Here is a 22,281-nt window from a genome sequence, read left to right as displayed (position 1 = left end):
TCTATATAAACCCTTCCCAAGCCCCTGAGAAAGGCAAAGTTTTAGTTACTCCTAAAACTAATGGCTTGCACAAGTTTGTCCCTGGATACTCACATTGTATAGAAGAGAAACACACAGAGATATGTATATGTATATTCATACACACACATGCGTACAAGACAAGCATATATAAAGAGAAATATTCAAATACAGAAACCAGCATGAAAAAAAAAAAAAAAAACAAAAAACAAAAAACCAGGGGAAAAGAGTAAAACCAAAAATGGTTCTGACAAAGACTATGTCAACAAGTGTCAGGTACATGTCAAACACTTTGTTGCAAAGAAGCAAACAGGAGTAGCGGTGCATGGTGTCTTTGCAAACTACATGCATACCTCTTTCAGCTCGCGAACTGTGTATAATGACTCAAAGTTAATTCTTCTTTGTTGCATTTGATCCTTGAGATATCCTGTGAGTTTCAGTGCACCTTGTCCGATAATTTCCACACCCACTTTATGCATCACTTTACCTCGTAAAACTGTAAACATAATTGCCCAAGAAAGTGTTACCTATGGAGCTTGGCCAAAATACATGTTAATAATTAAACAAACTCGCATCACTTCGAGGAAAATATAGAAGTAACAAAAAGAACAAGAAGAAGAAGAAATAATCTCCAAGTAATTAATAAAAAACAGCTTTTTGGTCATTTCCAACAGGCAACATTTATATCTAAACAACCAAATAAATCACTTAGGGCCTGTTTAGTTTTCCAATTTTTTTATTTTATTTTATTTTTTAAGAGCAACGAAGAGAAATATATTGATAAAAAGAAAGAAGAAAAAATGAACAACAGAGCAATAAAACAAATCTGCTGAGATAGCAGACACAAGCTAAGGGCCTAGAAAGCACAAATCACTCTCTCTCAAACTCTTGGAGAAGACTGCCCATTCGAACAGAAGCCTTTTGGCCCTGGAACCAACCGCGTTAGCTAAAGAAGAAATTTCGTTGAAACATCTTTCGATCCTCTCTTGCCAAACACACCACCAGATTGCTAAAATTGCCATTCTCCAAATAGCAGTTCCGATTTTTCCTAGTCTGGAGCCTTGCCAGGACAATAGCAGATTGGGGGCTGAGTCAGGAATACACCAGCTAACCCTGAATCGCTGACTGAATTTGGCCCATATTTGAGAGATAAAGGGGCATTGAACCAGTTTTCCAATTTCGAATGAAATGCAAAGTAAATGAGCCATCATTATCATTTCCATGTACTTGTTTAAACAGGAATTATGGCTTGTAAATCAAGAGCCAAATACACTTGTAAAGGAAGTAGGTAAAGTAAATTGTAGTCATTGCATTTTCAAATTATAGAAATACCATTTTTACAGTGATTTGTGGATGAAACAAACAATGTAGCAAAATCATCATTGCAGTCAAATATAAGTGATGATACTGCACAATTACAAGAGTAAATAATCATTAGCCATTTACCATTGTAACTGGAAAACCAAACAGGCCCTTATTTACTGTGTTAGGATGATGAAAATTACGTGGGTAACATCATGTCTGTGATAAAGGTGAGAGAATCCCAATATCCATTGTCTGTACATGAATTAAATACACATAGATTTACAATTCTTCACGAACTGAGCAAAGTTCAGGTAAGTGATGAATCTAGGTTTAGACCTACTTTGCAGGCAAGTGCAGCATAAAGGCTCCACCTTTCAAATGAAAGAATAAAGGTGTTAAGGCTCTATATTCCAAGTTTTTGAATTATGAAATGGATAGCCCCCAATCATCCACTTTAGAGAAAATAATTCCATACCACAAAATTTTAAGGATTTCAATGCACCAAAAAAATACAAAAACGATTTCTTTAAATTTGCAATCATTCAAATACCAAAATAATAATAATAATAATAGTAATAATAAATAAATGCAAGAAGTACAAAGGGTTATCAAAGTAAATCAAATGACTATAAAAAAGAAACAAAGTCACATAAAAGGCTTTTGTCTATATTTTACAAAGACAAATTCTACAGACCCACAGAATTTCTACTCCACATTTGCATGCATTATATTTCAAGAAATAAAAGCAGTATATAGAAATTGGCCATCACATAATGGATATTGCAATCAAAAGAAAAATGACGCAAGTTAGCAATGAAGACTTTCTTATCAGCAAGAAGAGATGATTGTTAAACCAATCTAAGACCGTTAGAGAATACAATACACTCCTGTAGTGGTATAAATAGTAGAGAGGAACTCCTAATACAATCTACCCTTGGAGCCTTGATCAATAAGTGTATTCTTTTATAGATAGGCAGTAGCTTCATAGAGATTTATGGCCAACACTGATGAATCCCACAAATATTTATTTGAATATCAATGTTCAAAAAGTCAACAAAAGGGAATAAATAACGTCGAAGAAAGAAAAAAGAAAAGAAAAGAAAGAGGTAACCAATTGCATATAAAATAAAAAAAGAACAGAATAAAATAACTTACTTGGAACAACTGATGTGACATTAAAACCAATATTGACCACAATCCCCGAAGTGCGCCTTGCAGCATACAAAGCTAAAACTGCCTGCATTTTTATTGCAAAATAATACAGTATGTGTTAAAAACATGGATAATAAGGGGAAAAACAAACTGATTATTTCAATCTTCTACCAAGGAATGGCGTGAAGAGAAAAGGTTACAAACAAAATTGGAACTGAGAGAGGTAAATGCACAAGAAGAAAATTGACCATATACCTTACAGATGATTTTATTTTTATTTTTAATTATCAGTTTAGTGCAGCATGACCCTATTCATATTGATATAAGGCTCAATGAAAAACATCTGAAGGCTAGATTGACCAGCCCTCGATCCTAACCCATCGAAGTGGAGGGCGAGCCAATGGCAGCTGAGGTAGCAATAAGCAAGCACCAGTTGTTTCATCTGGTCCAGCAACATTAATAGTTATATAACAACCAAAGCATATGAGGCCTAGTGGAAAATAACCTGATAGCCCTATTTATATTTACAAACAAGAAAAGAAAAAACAAGAATCAACTAAACAAATGGATACGTACACCACAAGGGTATCAAGAGAATAGTTTCTTGTAGAAACTTATTGGGCATTGTAAACGGTATGGAAGGCCCAAACTCTGTCAGGAAGAATCTACTGTCGTTTAATGGAAAATTCTACCATTGGGGGGGGGGGGGGGGGGGGGGCTCCTTTAGCCTTAATATATAAAAGAGCTTGGAAAAGGCAAAAAAATAAAAATAAATAAAATAAAATAAAAAATCCTCCAGGTATCAGCAACAGACTCAAATCCTCTCAATATTGAGTGGTTGAAACTCCCCCTAGTAGCTATGCACCAGCTGGCCCCCCAGCCCAGATAAAGGAGGGTTGATGTCAGGTTGCTAAGTTCATTGAACTTCTGCCAAGAAATCATGAGAATGTTGCCTACTAAAGTAATCGGATAAGGCTATGATGACAATTACTGAGTGAAGTGTTTAGTTTCCATCCTCAATGTTCCAACCAGGATGCAACAACTTTAACGAACAATCAAAGCTCATAACCAACCCAACAAAGACACCTCATCTTTTAGACAGCTCGACCTCAAAAAAAGAAAAAAAGAAAAAAAAAGAAAAAGCAATGCAATGATCAAGACAAATAGTTGAGTTAACCGAAGAGGTCCAGAACATCCACTAAACCAGGGAAAGAAACAGAAAGGTTGAGAGATCCATAAAGAAGGGGTGAGCTTATCCATTAGCTCTGACAGCCTATTGGTGGGACTACAGATCACAGTTCGACCCAGCAGGCCATGCAATTTTTCTTTCATATGTACCACATCATACCTTTAAAGGCTACAGTAGGGCATCGTTCGGAGGCCATCGTCGTAGAAAAAGTGTTCTTGTTCAGGTTAGATACAGAGAGGGCAAAGTCCTGTTTCGAGTGGAAGGCACACCTATTGCTGGGTGTGGGTCTACCGCCATTCACCACTAGATAGTTATATAAAAGAAATCTAATTCAGGACATGGGAAATATTGACACTAAGATTGCATGAAAAGAGGACACGTTGGTGGAATCAAGTGTGAGACTTCAAATCTGAATACATCGGATGGTAAGTTAAAAAATTTAGCACTTTAATTAATAAGAGAAAATCAAGTAAGAAAGAAATGCCCTACCTGATTGATGGCACAAACAGCGGGAACATTCATATCGAACAGCACTGAGTAGATTGTCTCTTTCAGCTGTCTTCTAGATGCCTTGGCAGATTCAGTATCTGAAGAAAAGGAGAAATAATAATAAAATGTATCAGTTTAACCGAAAATGCACTAATGTTTTTACCAAGCCATCTAGTGTAAACATTCAAGGACACACCAGCAATGTCATCATCATCTAAGCTCCCAACTAATTTGGGTTGGCTAACAAATCCACTTCCACCATTCCACTCTATCAAGGGCCATAAATTAGTTAGACCATAGGTCATGAAGTCTTTACTTACTACCTCCGACCATTGTTCTAAGTATCTACGATATTATCCATATCTCCAGCTCGACGATGTCGATAACACTGGTAGTGATACCAATATTACTAGTAGTATCAGAAATTCCAAGTATCATCAATGTATCGCTAAGTATCGCCAGTGCATCGCAATATTTTTGATTGTGTAAATTCCAAGTGTCGCTTGTATTACCAATGTATCAATATTGCCAATATTTTCAACTATGTAAATACCAGGTGTCACTTGTATCGCTCGTGTATCAGCAATATTTCAATAATATCATCAATGTATCAATATTACCAAAAATTTGTTTATTAAAAATAATTTCCATTTCAATTTAAAAAAAATAAAAATAAAAATTAATGGGCCATAGTTTATGCAGTGTTCAATTTTGTCGAGATGATAATATTTATAATATCGCAATATTGACACCACAGTCTTTTGTTTCCTTTGCAGTAATCGATGATTTCTCAGCGAATATCTTGTGTTGTCAATATTCTGAAATATCAATTTATGCTTGGATGGAAGGTTGGATGAATGGATGGGATGGTTGGATTGATTTCTTATGATAGCACATGTTTTTAGGCACTGATTAAATGGAAACTTATTATGTATACATTTAATTTATTTATTTTTAATTCTGAAATATGTAAATATGTGCATTTTAGCATCTCCTGAAGTTTCACTGAAAAATTCCATCATTTTCCTCTTTTTTCCTAATGTTTCCTCGCATTATCGGTTATTAGCGATATTATCAACAATATCGATATTGTTTCCGTATCCCCAACCAGCGAAACTCATAGCGATACTGATACTTCAAACACTACCTTCGCCCATATCTTTTTGGGCCTTCCCCTTGCCCTTTTAGAGCCCACAACTTGTACCAAATCACTCCTAACTGACAAAATTTTTGGTCTCCTTTGCACATGACCAAACCATCTAAGTCTACTTTCCCTAATCTTGTTACCTATTAGTGCTACTCCTAAATTTCCTCAAACGCATTCATGTATAATTCTATCCTTCCTAGTCATGCCACTCATCCCTCTCAAAATCCTCATTTCAGCTAGGATGAGGACATGTTGTTCCTTAACTGCCCAACACTCTGTCCATAGAGCATGGCTGGTCTTATAGCTATCCTATAAATTTTCCTTTCAATTGGAGTGGTACACGATGATGACATAAAACTCCAGAGGCACATCTCTAATTTTTCCACCCCTCTTGAATACACACCCGCAATGTATACATCTAGAATTCTGAGATCAAGTCAAAGGAAAAAGGTATGATCTCTTCATCTGAAATAACAGAAGCAATTTGTTGGCAAACAGCGAGGATGACATGAAAACTAAATAAACTGGATTGTTTCTCAAGTAGACAAGAAGATTCGCAGAAGGTTTTTAAAATGATGTAAAATTTTAGTTTGTCATCAAACAGAAAACAGATGAGGAGTGTACTTGCACACAAGAGAGCCACATCCAAACAATACAACTCAAAATTATTAGGATGAGTGTCTGCAGCATATGGAAATAAGTCACTTAGAGCTACCATTGAGAGATTAACCATTGGTAGACTTAAAGTTTATTATCAAAATCCAGATCTCTAGATCCAAATAAGAATATATATATATATACACACACGGAAACGCTCACCTGCGAGCCAGTTCGTACATACTACGTATGCACTTTTTTAAGAACCCATTCTACCTGATGTGGATCCAAAATCTGAACCGTTCATGTGAAGCAGCAACTCGTGAAACCCCCAGGGCCCAAGTTTTACTTTGATCTAAAACTTTGATGGCCCATTAAAAATGAAAACATTTTCCTCCCTTGATTTGCATTTCTCTTTGCTATGGCCCAACAGAATTTTAGATCAGGGTGAACGTTTGTCACATGGGGTTTCATGGAATTCCGCATCACATGGACCGTTCAGATTAGACACCCATGACACGTGTGAAAAGGTGCGCACGTGCATAGGTGCGCAGGGGAGCATGACTCTATATATATATATATATATATATATATATATATAAAGGCCTAGCACCCAAAGCATAATGCCAGAACTGATAGCCGTGTTCACTATTTCTGTGGCATATAAACACATCACCACATAAATCACTGCGTGCTTCAGGTTCGTTAGCCGCTTTACTGTTCTTACTGATCACTTCATTAACGCAATTTGTTCTTCATCCAAGCAGATTCATAAGCTATCTCCATAAGATTGAGGGTCCCACTAATTATCAGATTTGTTACTAATCATCCCTATAATTCAACTATAGACTGGATAAATTTTTTAACTATACAAGGGATTAAGTTGAGAGGTGCTATAAATGCCAACGAAAGTAACCCTTCTAGCCACACAAATAAAGATGGTGTGGATGCAAAACTCTATGGAGAGGAGATTGCTCCAGCATCTGCTTCAAGCACCCACCAACTCCAACTTTATGCTGATTTGTCTATTAGAATCCTGAAATAAGCAGAAGCACAAACAGGAGGAAAACTGCAGGATTCGACAACTTCCCTTATCCAAAATATAGAGCATGTAACGAAGCTTTAGCTGAACAGTCTACTGCAAAATGCCAGCACTTGATCCCCCCTTCTCTTTTCTTTTCTTTTTTTTTTTTTTTTAAAAATAAATTTATTTTTAGAATTAACACAATATCTTATTCAAGTAATACATACAATATTAATAATTTCTAGTTGCATTGACAGAAAAACAGAGAAGCTCATGATATCAGTGTAATATTTGCAATATAGTCATGCAATCAACACAACATGATAAAGCAATCTGCTTTCCACAGAAAATAGATCTTTCAATACATAACACAATACAGCATCACAGAAAAGAAACCTCATTACTTCACGAACAAACATTGAAAGGATGTTTATATAGCCTCATGGGAGACGATTAATGGTATAGGTGCTGACCATCGGAATAGCAAAGCGGTATGGACACAACGATTGGCTGTGTTGATGGTTTCACCTGCATCCTGTTAGAAAATATTGTCAAATTTCTATTCTAAAAGCACATGCAAGATTTTGATTTTGCTGCCCAACATGGTCTCAAAGAGAACATGCCAACAAACATCAGATTACCAAATAATAATTGTATTACTAAACATTCATATGAACAAAATACCAACTGATAAACTGATGCAGACACAATTAAGCAGGAATCCTTTTCAAGACTAAAGAACTCCCTGAGTAACACATTAAATTGACCATCCTTGCAGTTAACTTTACCAGAAACTTAAATTCCATTTTCATATCAGCTAACTGGCCTGTTAGGAAGAAAGACAGACTTCATGTCTTTCTTCTTGAACATTATGTAATTAAGTTCTTCATATACTATTATTATATCAACGATTTTAATGCTCAGCAGCAGGCGTTGCTTAGTACATTGTTTATATGCATAGGGCCTCAGTTCTCCAATTCACACTGGCACACGTGCTAACATAGTGTTACCCAGACACTTCAAATGAGTACCATAATTGTGCGAGACATTTTAATCTTTAAATGGTGCACCTGGATAACATAGCAGACAGCATGCACAAATCTCTACTACGTACAACTTGAGCAACCAGGGGCACAATGTTCCACACGGTAAGTTAATGCAGGGGCATTTTCACATCGAGCTCGAGTGAGGTAGCCCGTGGGATGCGGGGACACACTCGGAGTGAGTGACCCATGTGATTTGGGGCCCACCGGGGAGGTCTCATGTTCGAGACTCCTCACCGGGGGTGATTAATGCGCATTTCACACCGGACTCGAGTGGGGTAGCCCATGGGATGCGGGGACACACTCGGGATGGGCAAGCCATGTGATTTGGGGCCCATGAGTGGGGTTCGGCCGAGGTCCTAACTCATGAGATGCGGGGCTTGGGCTATGAGATAAAGGGATTAATTCGCCATACTCTAACAGTTTGAGCTTTTAGAGCAAGTGGCTAATTGTCCTACATCAAATTGGTATTAGAGTGGGAGGTCTCGTGTTCGAGACTCCTCACTGGGGGTGATTAATGCAGGGGCATTTTCACACCAAGCTCGAGTGGGGTAGCCCGTGGGATGCGGGGACACATTCGGGGTGAGTGACCCATATGATTTGGGGCCCATGGGGGAAGTCTCGTGTTCGAGACTCCTCACCGGGGGTGATTAATGTACATTTCACACCGGACTCGAGTGGGGTAGCCCATGGGATGCGAGGACACTTGGGGTGGGCGGCCCATATGATTTGGAGCCCATGAGGGGGGTTCAGCCAAGGTCCTGACCTATGAGATGTGGGGCCTGGGCTATGAGATAAAGGAATTAATTGTCCCGCATCATAAGTTTTATCAAACAGCTAAAACTTTGTAGGAAGGATTTTGCACAAAGGAAGCACATCTCTCCACAAAAGAAACCTATTTCTAGAAACAACTTTCCTCCCCTCTATCTGCTGCGTACGAATTTCTCTCCTTCAGTTACTAAGTCCACTCATATACTGCCATCCGCACCACCAAATTGTGGGGCACATCATAGACAGAGCATATTTGTAAAATCACACTAATTAAGCAATCCTAACTATCCCAATGATGGCTATCAAATGGATTATAAGAATTAAAACAGTGAGTGGTCCAAATTCCAAGGGCAAATCAGATGGTAAATATCATGCTTTTAGTGAAAATTTTAAGGTACATTCCATACACAATTAGGTTGGCAATTTGGATGGTCTGGATTTTCCTACAACTATGTCATGTGTATGGTTGAAGAGTCGCCACCATTTTTGAAATGGTGGTTATCTATCACAAAAATCTAGCATGCGAAATAAACCTACTTATAAGTTTTAATGACCGCTTCCACTCCCCTCTCTACCACAATTTGTAAACTGATTCCCTCTGCATGCACTGCACATGTAGTCTATGTAATCATACAAACATTTAAGACTTTAGTAAAGTGTACATTTCAATTGATTTGATATTCTCCATTAAGTTTAGGGCTGCAAATGGGTAGGGTTCAGGTAGGGTGCTAGAGTACCCCTACCCGGCTTGATCAGGTTTGGGTCTTGTAGGGTCTGGGTCTCGGTCTTTAGGACCCAGACCTGGATCCAAACGGGTCCAGGTACTTGTTGGGTACCCATCAAGTCTTTAGACTTGATTTCTAGTTGGTCCAGGTCCAGGTCCAATAAGTGTGTTTACATGGTAGGACCACCCAAAGGATGGATTAAATTGTGCACATATCCTCTTCGACATTGTTGTGGTATGTAAACGGATTCTTTTACATGCATGAGGCTTACTAAACCTCATTCTTGCTAGATTAACTAAAATATATTAATTAATATATAGTATTAGTAATAAAGTTAACTGGACCCAACCCAATATCAATCGGGTCCAAAATGGGGGCCCTAACCCAACCCTGACTAGACCTGATTTTAACCCAGGTGCCAAAGTGGTTTACCCAAGACCTAGACCCAACCCATAAAAATTGGCAACAACCAATGGGTATCTGTAGGTCCAAGTGCCCATTGAAAGCCCTAATCAAGTCGAGGATTTAACAATGTGCTTTAGAAATTCAAATGATAAGTCATGTAGTGTTAGCTCACAAAATAAGAAAATGCTAGGAGTATGAAGACAGCCACCTTGTGCTTCCGTCATCAAAACCATTTGATGGACAAGATCAAGAGGGCCCACCCCTCAACCCTCACTTCTCTAGGAATCAAACCTTAGGACCTAGTTGACCCACCCAATGTTGTACCCACCAAAATGCAATGAAAAGGATGGGGCTTGGTTAAGCTTGGCAAAATTTGACTGACCTAACTACGACACATGACCCAACTCAGAAAGTTAAGAGTTTGGGTCAACCCCATTTCCCATATGTGTTAGGTTCAGACTATTTTGTCAACCTGAAATTAAACATATTGGGTTTGGGTTTGCTAGGCCAAACTCGGTGGGTCATATGGTCAACCCCTACCTCCTCACTAAATGCTAACTCTATGTGTGTGTGTGCGCGCGTGCATGTGTATTATACATTATAATATAATATAAACTCTAAACTTGGTTATGATGGCTATAATTTAGTTATAATAAGGGTTTGATTTTATATTCATTCAGTTATAATTTAGTTATGATGGTTGTAATTTTCTACATTTGGATATTTCTTATTTTGTTAAAATGCATTCAGTGTTGGTGATGGGTTCGTTTATAGTAGTAGGCACAACCGGGGATCTAGTAAGCGTTGTTGCTAGTGAGGGCACTCGTTGGAGCAGAGGTTGTAGGCGGAATCGATGGATCCAGTGGACTTCGATATCGTGGTGGAGATACTAGAAAAGGTGGTGGGGATTAAAGGGCCTGAATCGAGACTTTGATACCATGTTAAACCACAAGAGACTACATTGTAGAAATTGTACTTGTTTATTTCATTGACAATAACTGGAATATATGGAAGAGATGAGAAATCTAGTGAGATCTTAACAGATATACATCTTAACAAATAAGGAAATATCCTAATGTAGAATAATACCCTAATCTACTCTAACAAACCCCATGTTTGTGGAACCATTTGTTCAATAAAAAGGAGAAATCCAATTCACATGGCTATTTGTGAAAATTGGCTTCCATGAAGGAAAGAGTATTGTTTGAAATAGAAAGCTAGAATTATAGCATAACTAACATCCTTTTAGGTCGATGAATGCAATTCCACTAGATGACTCAATGAAGTCACAAGCGTTATATTTGTGATCCAACATTAGGAATGTAGAAATTTACGATCCTTGACCCGAGGATCTATATCATATCCCTAAGTCCTCAATTCGTATAGGTGAGGTCCTCTGTTGGGTGATCAAACCTTTGTTCTAAGGTGCTCCACGTTATATGGACCATGCCCGAACCCATCCCCTAGACTAGAAAACCCCTCATTGATGGCCTGCAAAAGGATAGTTAAGAAACAAAGAGTAGTAATTCTCCACATTCAACTAGAACCAGAGCTTGGATGGTTAGGATCTTCCAATTTGAAAGTTTTTTGGGGGCACAGTTCATCCTTGGTGGGTCAAATCATATCAATGTCTGGATCACTGAACCATGGGCGCCATTGGTACAAAATGGAGGAAGCAAATTGCATACTAAGTAAACTTTGTGGGGTCCACCATGATGTATGTGTCTTATCCACGCCATCCATCCATTTCACCAGCTCATTTTAGGATGAACCCAAAATTGAAGCATATCCAAAGCTCAAGTAGATCACACCATAGGAAACAGTATGAATTGAACACCTACCATCCATGTCTGTGTGACCTTATGAACATGTTGGATAGCAAATAAACATCATTGAGGGCCCTAGGAAGGTTTCAATGGTGGATTTCATTATCCCCACTGTTTCTTGTGGTGTGGTCCACTTGAGCTTTGGATATGCTTCAATTTTGGCCTCAAGCCCTAAAATGATATGAAAAAACAGGAGGACAGCATGGATAAGAGACATACATCCACAATGGGCCCCACAGAGTTTACTCAGTACACAGTCTGCTTCCCAAATTGGAAGCATATCATTGGCTCAAGGCTCACAATTCCTCATTCAACGAAAGGACTTCAAGTACATATCTCAATTGGACCTGTGCAGAAAAGCAGAAAAGCTGGTTAATTTATACTTTTATAGGCTCTCGCCGTTCCCTCTAGCAACAAAAGTTGTTCACCTCCAAATAAGATATGTGTTGCTACTTTTGGGAGGAGTTACATATAATTTGTAGAACAAGAAAGCGCAAGAAACTTCAAACTTAAAGCCTGAAAACTAGAATTGACAGATACCAGCACAGTTGCTTGATGATGGAATACATATATGCTACCAATAAAAATTGCATCGATACATAAATATGCTCAGTTTGTCTATGCTCAAGGTAATATTAGGAAACACAATCTGATATCCAAGAAGGAAATGATAACTTTCCTGAAGAGGGTCGGGAAATATGCCTAAAAGAATAACAGGAGTGGTAGGATATAAAAGAATTTTCTCAGACCTGCTATAAATTGTTGCAAAAAAATGTCGAAGCCTTGAGTACATTGGAGACTCAATGTTACCAAATTCCTGCAGGTAAGGTAGACTTCAGAGAAGATAAACTGGTTAAAATGGTATCCTCCATAAGGATTGACAAGTAAAATGAAGGTAGGATATCAAAAATGTGTCTCTGTAAGAGATGGAATTTCACGATCTCTCAGAACTTTTGAGGCTTGATACCAAACAACAGCTAGCTGAAGATCCATGCTCACCAAAAATGTTGCTGATCGGCAAGATGGTCCAATATATTTGCTCCAACCAAACTTGCAATAGCCGGATCCACCTTTGCAACATTATGCAAAAACTCAAACATAATTATAGATAAAACAATCTTAGAAAGTGTCAGAACCTAGATGGTCATAAACAATAGATTGTCATGCATGTATTATACCACCAGCATTAACAACTAGAACTCTACCGGGAACTCTACCGGGCTATGATTCAACAATACCTGTGGCATTATGTCACAACATATTTTACTTTAGTGCCAAAACTTATATCATGGAATAGTGCGAAGCAATTCTAGGAAGTATGAGATTACAATTGTAATGATTGGCAGACCTAGTCATAAATCATATGTTGGTAACAGCATGTAAGACTAGACAATGAGATGATGACAGAATTTTAGGAATTCATTATGATAAAAAGATTGACACAAAAAGAAGAACAATAAATAGTCACTAGAGTTGGGAGACTCAGGGCTGGAGTAAACAAAGATGAATGCCATTAAAGAGATAAGAGAAGTTTAGGAAGCTACAAATGTCTTTTGCCTAGACTACATTGGTACCAGTGTTCGAAATATCAGTATCGTGTTATGTATCGCATCCTTGGGATACAGATATGTATCAGTTATCGCATGGGATATATCTTTTGTATTGGGTAATTTATCGCACTTTTTGAGAAACATGGGGAAACATTGGGAAAATGGTTGAATTTTTCATTGAAACTTCAGGGATTGTTAAAAAAAGACCTTAATACACACTTTTAAATCATAACTCTCAAAAAAGAAGGGAACATGATAGGTTTCCTTTATATAGGGTCCTAAGCTATGCGTTGTCTGGCTGAACCAGTGCAGCTATATTCGAATTGAATGCATAACATTTAAAGTGTATGTAACGATCATTTCATCAAACACTCAAATACTTCGAAATTAGTCTCAATTGACAGCTGGTTGAAGGGAAATTTCAAAAAAAAAATAATAATATTTTATTAATTTTTAATTAAAAAAGGATTTTTATTCTCCAAAAATTGACAAGGACTTAACAAATCAGTAGATCAGCCAACATACATGCTTGGTTTCATGTTTGGAGTGCAACATTGCAAGCAATTTGGGAGAAATTGAGGAAGTTTCAAAATTTCCCCATATCAGATCACCTACACTCAAATTTTAAAATTAGAGTGTATGTGATGGTCATTTTATCAAACACTTCGAAATTAGTCTCAATTGGCTACTTGTTGAAGGAAAGTTTCAAAAAAAAAAAACATGAAGAACCAATGGATATCGAAATAAAAGCTCCAAACTCCATGATTTCTCATGCAAAACATGAAGAACCAATGGATTTAAAACCATTTGACACTGATTTGATATAATTTCAACAAAAGGAAAAAAGTGATCAGAAATTGAAAATGCTCACCGGATCGAACATGTGGGATATATCGGCACTACCTGTGTGTTTCATATCGCACAGGTGGGATACAAGATATATCGTGGGATATATTGGCTGATATCATTGATATTTAAAACATTGATTGGTACAGTGCTCTCTTATGAGAAACTAGACTAACAGAAGTGACAACAAATTACAAGTGATGTAAGGACTAAATGGTCAGAAAGAATGTGATAATAATAAAGAACCATTGGAATGTTGTGATATTTGGTGGGAGGGAAAAAATTAAAATAATGCTGTTATGTTTTGTTCTTCAACACGATAGAGACTTATTTGGATGCTAACACAAAAAATCTCTCCTGGCTGAAAAACGGATTATTTTAATAAACATTTACGACAAGTATATAAATTGGAAAAAATGACTTTTCAAGGTTGAGAGGAGAATAACGACATCAACATATGATAAAATATCTTCCATACTAGAACAGATATGCAGTAACTATAACTATATTATCTAGGAACTGAATATCAAAGGCCTGAATTTAAACTCTAAAATAAGGCATCAAACGTATCAGTTGGAGCAATCAAAATCAGAGAGATGGGATTACAGAACTATTGCCAATATAGTTCATATGTAAGAAGACCTGACAAAGAGTAGTTTTATGGATGTGTTCAGGTTCAATCGACAACCATTGATAAAAGAACCTCATCCCACCTGTAACTACAGGGAATAAGAAACTATCCAAAAAGCAGAAGAAAAGGGCACTGTGCCATAATAAATTATATGGAGGTCAAGTCGCTAGCTCTCACCATCTATAATAACAGACCCAGTTAGTTTCTCACGTTGGCCATAGATATGCATGAAAGATAACTGGGGAGCTCGATTATAGTAACTCCTGCAATCACAATCCATGTTGAGAAGTGAAATTGAACAGTATGTAGCGAAAATGGATATATAAATCATCACCACAACAACATTGATCGAATTAATAACATATAGTAGCTAATAAAATAATCAAGGAATAGGGCATGCTTTTAATTTCCAAAATTGGTAGAAACATCAGTGATTCGCAAATTCTTTCACTAAGATGCACAAGATCCATCATTAGTAAACAAAATCCACCCTTTTCTGCCAACATCTTTCATTACATAATAATGAGAATAATACATCAAGATATAAACATATATCATAACTAAAGTTTCTCAAAGTCACAAGCAATTTACATTGAATTGGCATTAGCTAACATGTGGTTTTATTTTATGTCTCTATTTTGATGCCCAACAAGTGTCATGTGTAGGCTGGAGACTAGAGAATCCAAGAGGACATTATTTGGCAAGACATGAAAGAAAAACACAAGTTTCACCTCATAGAGTGAAGATGGGTATGTGAGCCAAGTGAGCTAGGGGCAAGATAAAGGCATATTAAAGACTTGAAGACTACAAAATTAGGAAAATGGCTCTAGAGTTTCAGAGTCAAGGATAGCCTGAGGAAGCAAGTGATTGTGAGTGAATATGGAGTACATGCCCCCATGTTGGGCGTCAGCATTATGGAACACGGTCTGAGTCTGTGTCCCAACATAGCGCATCAACATTATGGAACACAGTCTCTGGGGTACAAGGGCCTGTTTGGATTCATGGGAAGTAGGGGAGAGGAAATGATATTTCTTGGGAAACTTAAATTTCCAAGAGATTATGGGAACGGAAATATCATTTCCCCTGTTTCTTTTTTTAGCATGATTTTTCTTTTAAAAAAATGGGCCTGTTTCCAAATATTGTCGTTTGGCAAAACAATTTTTTATTGAAAAAAATTTCATGGGCATGTGAGGCCCTTGAAGCTAGAAGTCGGCACATATGCACATTGGCACATAGGCACACATGACAAATACCAGGGGATTGAAGATGAATGATGGCACATATAGAATACTTTTTTTAAAAAAAAACATTGCACATATGGGTGAAACTTGAAAGAAAACATGAGCAGTTGGCTATTCCCCCACACACTGATGAGTGAGCACTCCATAGTTTCAAATTTTACATTAATCGAAAATAGTGTCCACTCCATACATAGGACGTGCCCAAGTGCCTCACAAGGGTGTGATCCAAGCCATTCATCAAGTGGATACTGCCGTGTATATGCCCCCACTTAAATTTAGGCAAGACCACTAATCAGATAGGAGAAAATGTAGAAAACAAATAGAAGAAAAATAGGCTTAGTTTTTCCATGTCAACCATTTGTTTCTGAAACTGTGGGCCACATGATAAGCAAACATGCCTATTTTTCATAAGAGCATCTTTTAAAGTGAATCCAGGCCACATGATAAACAAACATGCCTATTTTTCATAAGGGCATCTTTTAAAGTGAATCCACACAATGGAATCCAGCACTCATGTATCACAAAGGAACATACATACAGTGCAGAGGATCTTCTTTATACACGTGTGTGGGCTATGTCCAATTAATGCAATTTGCAGCATATGAATGTACGGAATTGACCTCTGGGGCTTGGTGTAAACAACTGCATTTGCCCTTCAATGCGTGAATGTGTCCCATAGTCTTCAAATACACAAACCATTTTTTTGGATGGGTCATAGTCTAGAAATTACACCCAACCATTTTTCAGCCCAGAATTAGTACGGGATGGCCCGCTGGCTGGAGATACAGATTACTCATCTTGCAGTCCTCATGACAGACATTTTTTCAACTAATCATAGACATTTAATCTTATTCTTTCTTAGCCATCCATTCAAAAGTAATCACATGGACAGTTGGGAATATCTAATGGAGAAGAATTTGTGGCATGACCAGTCTTATGATGGGCCTACCAAATCAACGTTCTGGATCATTGAATTCAACACAACTGCCCCCTCATTTTGGAAGAAGATAGGCGGTTGCTGCCTTCGAAGTGGTGCAGGTATAACTAGTGACGAGTTGGAAAATGGGGGAAAGGAAATACAGTTTCCGAGTGAGGAAAGTGGGAAAATATTTTGGAGATTTTGACGGAAACTTTGCTACATGGAAATGCAATTTCTCACCATTTCCTATTGGTTTGGTTATCCAAACAGCTTGAAAGACGTTTCCTGAGAAAACCTCCTTCCTTTCCAACAATTTCTCTCAATCCAAACAGCCCCTAAAAGAATTCTCTACACCAATTTTCTTAAGTATTGGAGACATCACATATGAGGTTCTGGGAGGACATTGGGTTCAACAACAAAGCCCACAGCCAAGTTCATGCCCAGATGTCCCAAGTTGTGCTAGTGAGAGAGGTTATGGTTTCTCAATGCTACAACATGATCATGGATCGGGTAATGTGGACATCACTTTTATAGAGGAATCTTATTGACAACAAAATTGAGTTCCTCAAACTCATGGAATGCTGAATGGTTTGATCCATATAAGGAAAGATGTTTGGGAGGGGAATCTTGAGAGAGCAGAGACTTCTTCAGTGAAGTCATTTTACTCTTTGGCCTAGGAGAGTACGAGTTGAGTGGTGTGGGCTCCGACAGCTTAGATTTGGAATGGTTTGAGTCCTCTAGAGTGATAGTGATGCAGGACAATTAACCACTTGCTCTAAAAGCTCGAACTGTTAGAGTATGGCGAATTAATCCATTTATCTCATAACCCAGGCTCCACATCTCATGGGTTTAGGACCTCGGCCGAACCTCCTTCGTGGGCCCCAAATCACATGGGCCGCCCACCCCGAGTGTGTCCCCGCATCCCACGGGCTACTCCACTCGAGCCCGGTGTGAAATGCGCATAAATCACTCCTGGTGATGAGTCTCGAATACGAGACCTCCCCCGTGGGCCGCACCCACCCCGAGTGTGCCCCTGCATCCCACAAGCGACCCCACTCGAGCCCAGTATGAGAATGCCCCTGCATTAGATGACCTATGGTTGGCTGTTAGGAAAGCATAAAGCCTGGGTAGTAGAACATTGACAATTACAGATGTTTGTATTCACTGCTGTCGCAGCAAGGAACGAGGATTTACATGTTGACTTCTAAGGGAAACTTGTCTGGTTTAGAAACCAGCACGACTCGTTGAAACCAATGCAACTCGTCCAAAACCTGATGAGTCCCCTAGCACACAAAAGAATAATATAAAAAAATTTAAGAAAACTTAAAAGGAAAAAAATAAGAAGGGAAAAAAAAAGGAAGAAGAAAGAGACACATTTTGTTCCTCAGGCGTTCTCATAAAGCCTGGGTAGTAGAACGTTGACAATTACAGATGATTGTATTCACTGCTGTTGCAGTAAGGAACAAGGATTTAAATGTTGACTTCTAAGTGCAACTCAACCAATGCAGAAACCAGCATGACTCGCCGAAACCAATGCAACTCGCCCAAAAACTGATGAGTCCCCTAGCTTACACAAAAGAATAATATATATAAAAAAAATTAAGAAAACTTAAAAAGAAAAATTATAAAAAGGCAAAAAAAAAAAAAAGGAAGAAGAAAGAGATGCATTTATTTCCTTCCTACTCTTCTTACATCCCATCACAATCAGAGCTGTGCTTGTCTCATCTTAAGGGCCTGTTTGGCCGGGCGAATAACATGGGATTAGGAGGGATGGGATGGATTTTAAGGTAATGATGGTGGTGTCAGTGGATTGGTTTAAGATCCATGGGATTGCTATATCCCAGGACAAGTTCACTGGGTCTGTTTGGCACGCCCGGCATATCTCGGGATTTTACCTTCCAATCCGTCCAACCAAGGAATAGGATCAATTTTAAGGTAATGATGGTGATGTCAGTGGATTGTTTTAAGATCCATGGGATCGCCTATATCCCGGGACAAGTTCACCGGGTCTGTTTGGCTCGTCATGCATATCTTGGGATATCGTGATCCCATCCCTCCTAATACCATGGGATCGGTCCAGCCAAACAGGCCCTAAGCGTATAGGTACAGTCAACAAGGCCACTACCACATATCCACTCATTAGGAAAACTCTGATCCTCATCATAAAAGTGGCAACTAAATTAGATTGTGCCACATTTAGTTTACATGATACAAAAGGGCATCAAATGTAGGATCCACACACACACGTCTTAACCCATCACATTAATGAACACCGGCAAACCTCATTAGATTGGATTTTGCCTGAGTATTCGAATAACTTCCCTTGTACAAATGGGTTCTTTAAAAAGAATAACATGACCCATCACATTAATGAGCACCGGCAAACCTCATTAAGTATATTCTGCCTGAGTATCAAATAACTTCCCTTGTACAAATGGATTCTTTAGAAAGAATAGCACAAGTGGGTTGTTGCTTGCCCCCAATCATCCTAAGACATCATGACTCAGCATGAGTTTATGGGACTCGTCCTAATATGGGATAATTTGGACCAAGTTAGGATCGAGTTGTGGGTAATTCTTGTAACAAGTGTATAGCCCAGACCAGTTCCAACATAAACTGATATGACTTGCCTTAAATGGAGTCTACTGAGCAATATTTTAAACTACAGGGGGGAATCGATGAATCACCTATTTATGCACTGAGACTTCCAGGAAGCAATTTGGCATAGGCTCGTTTATCGCTCTGGGATGGCCTCGGTAATGCCATGGAAGGCCTTTGTTTAGGTGATGGCATTGGCATGTGGGGTTTTGGAGACTGGAAGAAAAATTACATGGTAACTCACCCTGCAAGGTAGGTTGTGGTCAATCGGGATGGAACTTACGATAGAAAATTTTGCAATAAAGTTGAAACACTGGAGGAGTTTCATGGGATGTAGTCGTGAGCAAATTGTAGAGTGTTGAGGAGAGGTATCTTTAAAAAGAAGCAATAATTTTTTACATCATCTATGACTTTTAGTTTGTTACATGCCCATTTCATTTAGCTTTTTATAAAATCCTAGTTGCAATATATATAAAAAATAATGATACTTCCAACGAAATACACTGGAACAAACAAGCAAATTCACCAGCAAAATTTGGAGGAAAAGAAAAAGTAAATTGGAGTTGCCACTAGCCAACAAATCTTGGATCTACAGAACAAGGTGTTCCATAACGGTACCGTCACTGTTATGATAGGGGGCTGTTACAGCCCCTTTATTGGCTGTTCAGCTCTTAAAAAAAAAAAAAAAAAAAAAAAACTGTTACTTGACTGTTACGGTCCGATACAGGGCCATTACAGACTGGAATGGGGCTGTTACGGGCCATTTTTCTGAAACGGCCATTACAGCTGTTTCAGCTTCGTAGCATGCAACGATTATGACTGTTACCATTATGTAATGGCCATTGCTGTTACCTACCGGCCATTATGTAACTGATTTTGAATACCATGCTACAGAAGGCTAGAATCCATAGAGCCACATAACCCGAATGTTGTACTTGATTATTTTGATCAAATGACTCCACGTGTGATCTAGTCTTTTCAAAGATTTAAGTAAGGGCCTTGGTTATGGACACGTAAGATGTTAGGCACCTTCTTCACCCATATGTATGTTATAGTCTCTACTTCATGGGATTTAGACTTTAAAGATTAGAATTTATAGGCATAAGTTACCCCAATTAGTTGGATCAATTGCCAACAATCAAATACAGTGTAGCAAATTCACTCCACCAGTCTCTAACCAGAAAATTAAAATTAAAAAAGGATTGTTCTTTAAAATGAATGGAAATTAAATTGCAACCTACCGGAGAGGATAACCTGATCGCAGATGGGTTTCAGCAAAAACAACTGATTCCCATGGCTCTTTCCCATTCTGAAAGAAGAAAATCCAAAGCCGATTATCGGAAATGAGAATTTTCCACATCTTGCAGACCGCGCTCGCCTTTGCAGCTTCCTTAGGGCCGAGATACTTGAGAATTTGCATAAAGATATCTAATGGCAGCTGGTCAAACAAGCCTGTATATGAATCAAGAAAGATTTGCGTATCTGACGAGTTCTTATATGAATTCGAATTCGAATTCGAATTCGAGCGGCTCGACACAGACCCCCAGACCTTCTTCAGCAGCATCGCCATGGAGCCTGCGATTTTGAGAAAATTAGGGCCTTCGAAGATTGGAAGTCAGTGAAATCGGGATTTCAGAATATTGAGGTTTGGAGAAATTAGGTTTAGGAAATTGGAATTTTGCAAATTTTGGGGCTTTGGATTGAGCTGGAGTTCAGTAAGAAAAACCAAGATTTCATGGAGAATTAGGGTTTTGGTGAGAGAGAGAGAGAGAGAGAGAGAGAGAGTAGTTGAAAATGTCTGTGGAGAAGAGACGTCAGGTAGCTTCTGAGAGCGTTTGAGGAGATCATTTTATATACGAGGCAGGAGACTGATAACGGCGGGAAAAGTCTAAGGTGCGCCGGGTGTCCACGTCGCGAAGCAAGAGCCAGGAGATCAAGGCCGTTGGATCCGCCACGTACGTTTTCAGCTTTTTCTACTCTAAACACAAACCTTCCAATTGCGATTATTTGCGTTCCCGAAATTAGCACTTCTCACGTGCCGAATAGACAGCATCTGTCCCATCCATGTGGCCCACAACTACATACTGCTCGATGTACCATGGACCAAAAATAAGCATTGAAAATAGACCTGTTATCCTTTTCTAACCGTCCAATTTTCTTTGTTTACTCGTGGCCCACCAGAAAATTTGAACGTTGTGATTTTTGGAATAAGATACACTCGCTGTGCCGCAGGCCACAGGAACGGCCTAGATTTCTCACGCAAGTGATACTTTGGAACGTGTGTGGCACTCTTTTCAGCGCTTGCAGATGGGAGCCTACATTAGTCGGCTCGTACAGACTTCACTAGTCTTTCACGATGAGGTGCGTCTGGTAAACTGAATTAAAAAAGGCCGAAATTTATAAAGTACTGAGTTTTAAGACCGTTTGGTAAATTATTGAAAAAATTTCGGAACACTCAAACTCAGTATTGGATACAAAAAATTATGTTTGGTAAAAATGTTGAAATTAGACCATTTTATGTAATATAATCGAAATCGGATTGCTGACTGAGTTACTGAGGATGCTCTCATCGTACTGAGTAAACTAAGTTGGGCCCACCCTGAATGTATATGGTATATCCACCCCGTTCATCCGTTTTTTCATCTAATTTAAGCAGTTGACCCCAAAATTGAAGCATATCCAAAGATCAAGTGGATCATACCACTGGAAACAGTGCAGATAATGATTTCCACCGTTGAAATCTTTCTAAGCCTCACAATGATGATTATTTGTCATCCAACTTATTCATAAGATCATTCTTACATG

The 22,281-nt window shown here is 38.5% G+C and overlaps 1 protein-coding gene across 3 annotated transcripts in view; it reads right to left on the bottom strand.

Moving 5' to 3' along the window:
• Positions 1 to 21,308, bottom strand: part of LOC131257743 (actin-related protein 8) — a 31,949-nt gene extending 10,641 nt beyond the window's left edge. Inside the window, exons 1-8 of one of the 3 annotated variants that reach the window (XM_058258568.1) lie at positions 20,718 to 21,308; positions 14,896 to 14,981; positions 12,691 to 12,761; positions 12,441 to 12,508; positions 7,395 to 7,456; positions 4,154 to 4,251; positions 2,479 to 2,560; positions 372 to 514 (exon numbers count right to left, since the gene is read on the bottom strand). In XM_058258568.1, the coding sequence (XP_058114551.1) occupies positions 372 to 514; positions 2,479 to 2,560; positions 4,154 to 4,251; positions 7,395 to 7,456; positions 12,441 to 12,508; positions 12,691 to 12,761; positions 14,896 to 14,981; positions 20,718 to 21,046 (939 nt within the window). In that variant the 5' untranslated portion in view covers positions 21,047 to 21,308. Of the gene's footprint in view, positions 1 to 371; positions 515 to 2,478; positions 2,561 to 4,153; positions 4,252 to 7,394; positions 7,457 to 12,440; positions 12,525 to 12,690; positions 12,783 to 14,895; positions 14,982 to 20,717 lie in introns of those variants that run through there. The other 2 variants (XM_058258570.1, XM_058258569.1) reach the window with 2 other exon arrangements.
• Between the last annotated feature and the right edge of the window lie 973 nt (positions 21,309 to 22,281).

This window comes from Magnolia sinica, chromosome 10, assembly GCF_029962835.1.
Source record: "Magnolia sinica isolate HGM2019 chromosome 10, MsV1, whole genome shotgun sequence".
Taxonomy (NCBI): domain Eukaryota; kingdom Viridiplantae; phylum Streptophyta; class Magnoliopsida; order Magnoliales; family Magnoliaceae; genus Magnolia; species Magnolia sinica.
The sequence above is the reverse complement of the archived record's forward strand: the minus strand, read 5'-3'. Positions and strand labels throughout refer to the sequence as shown.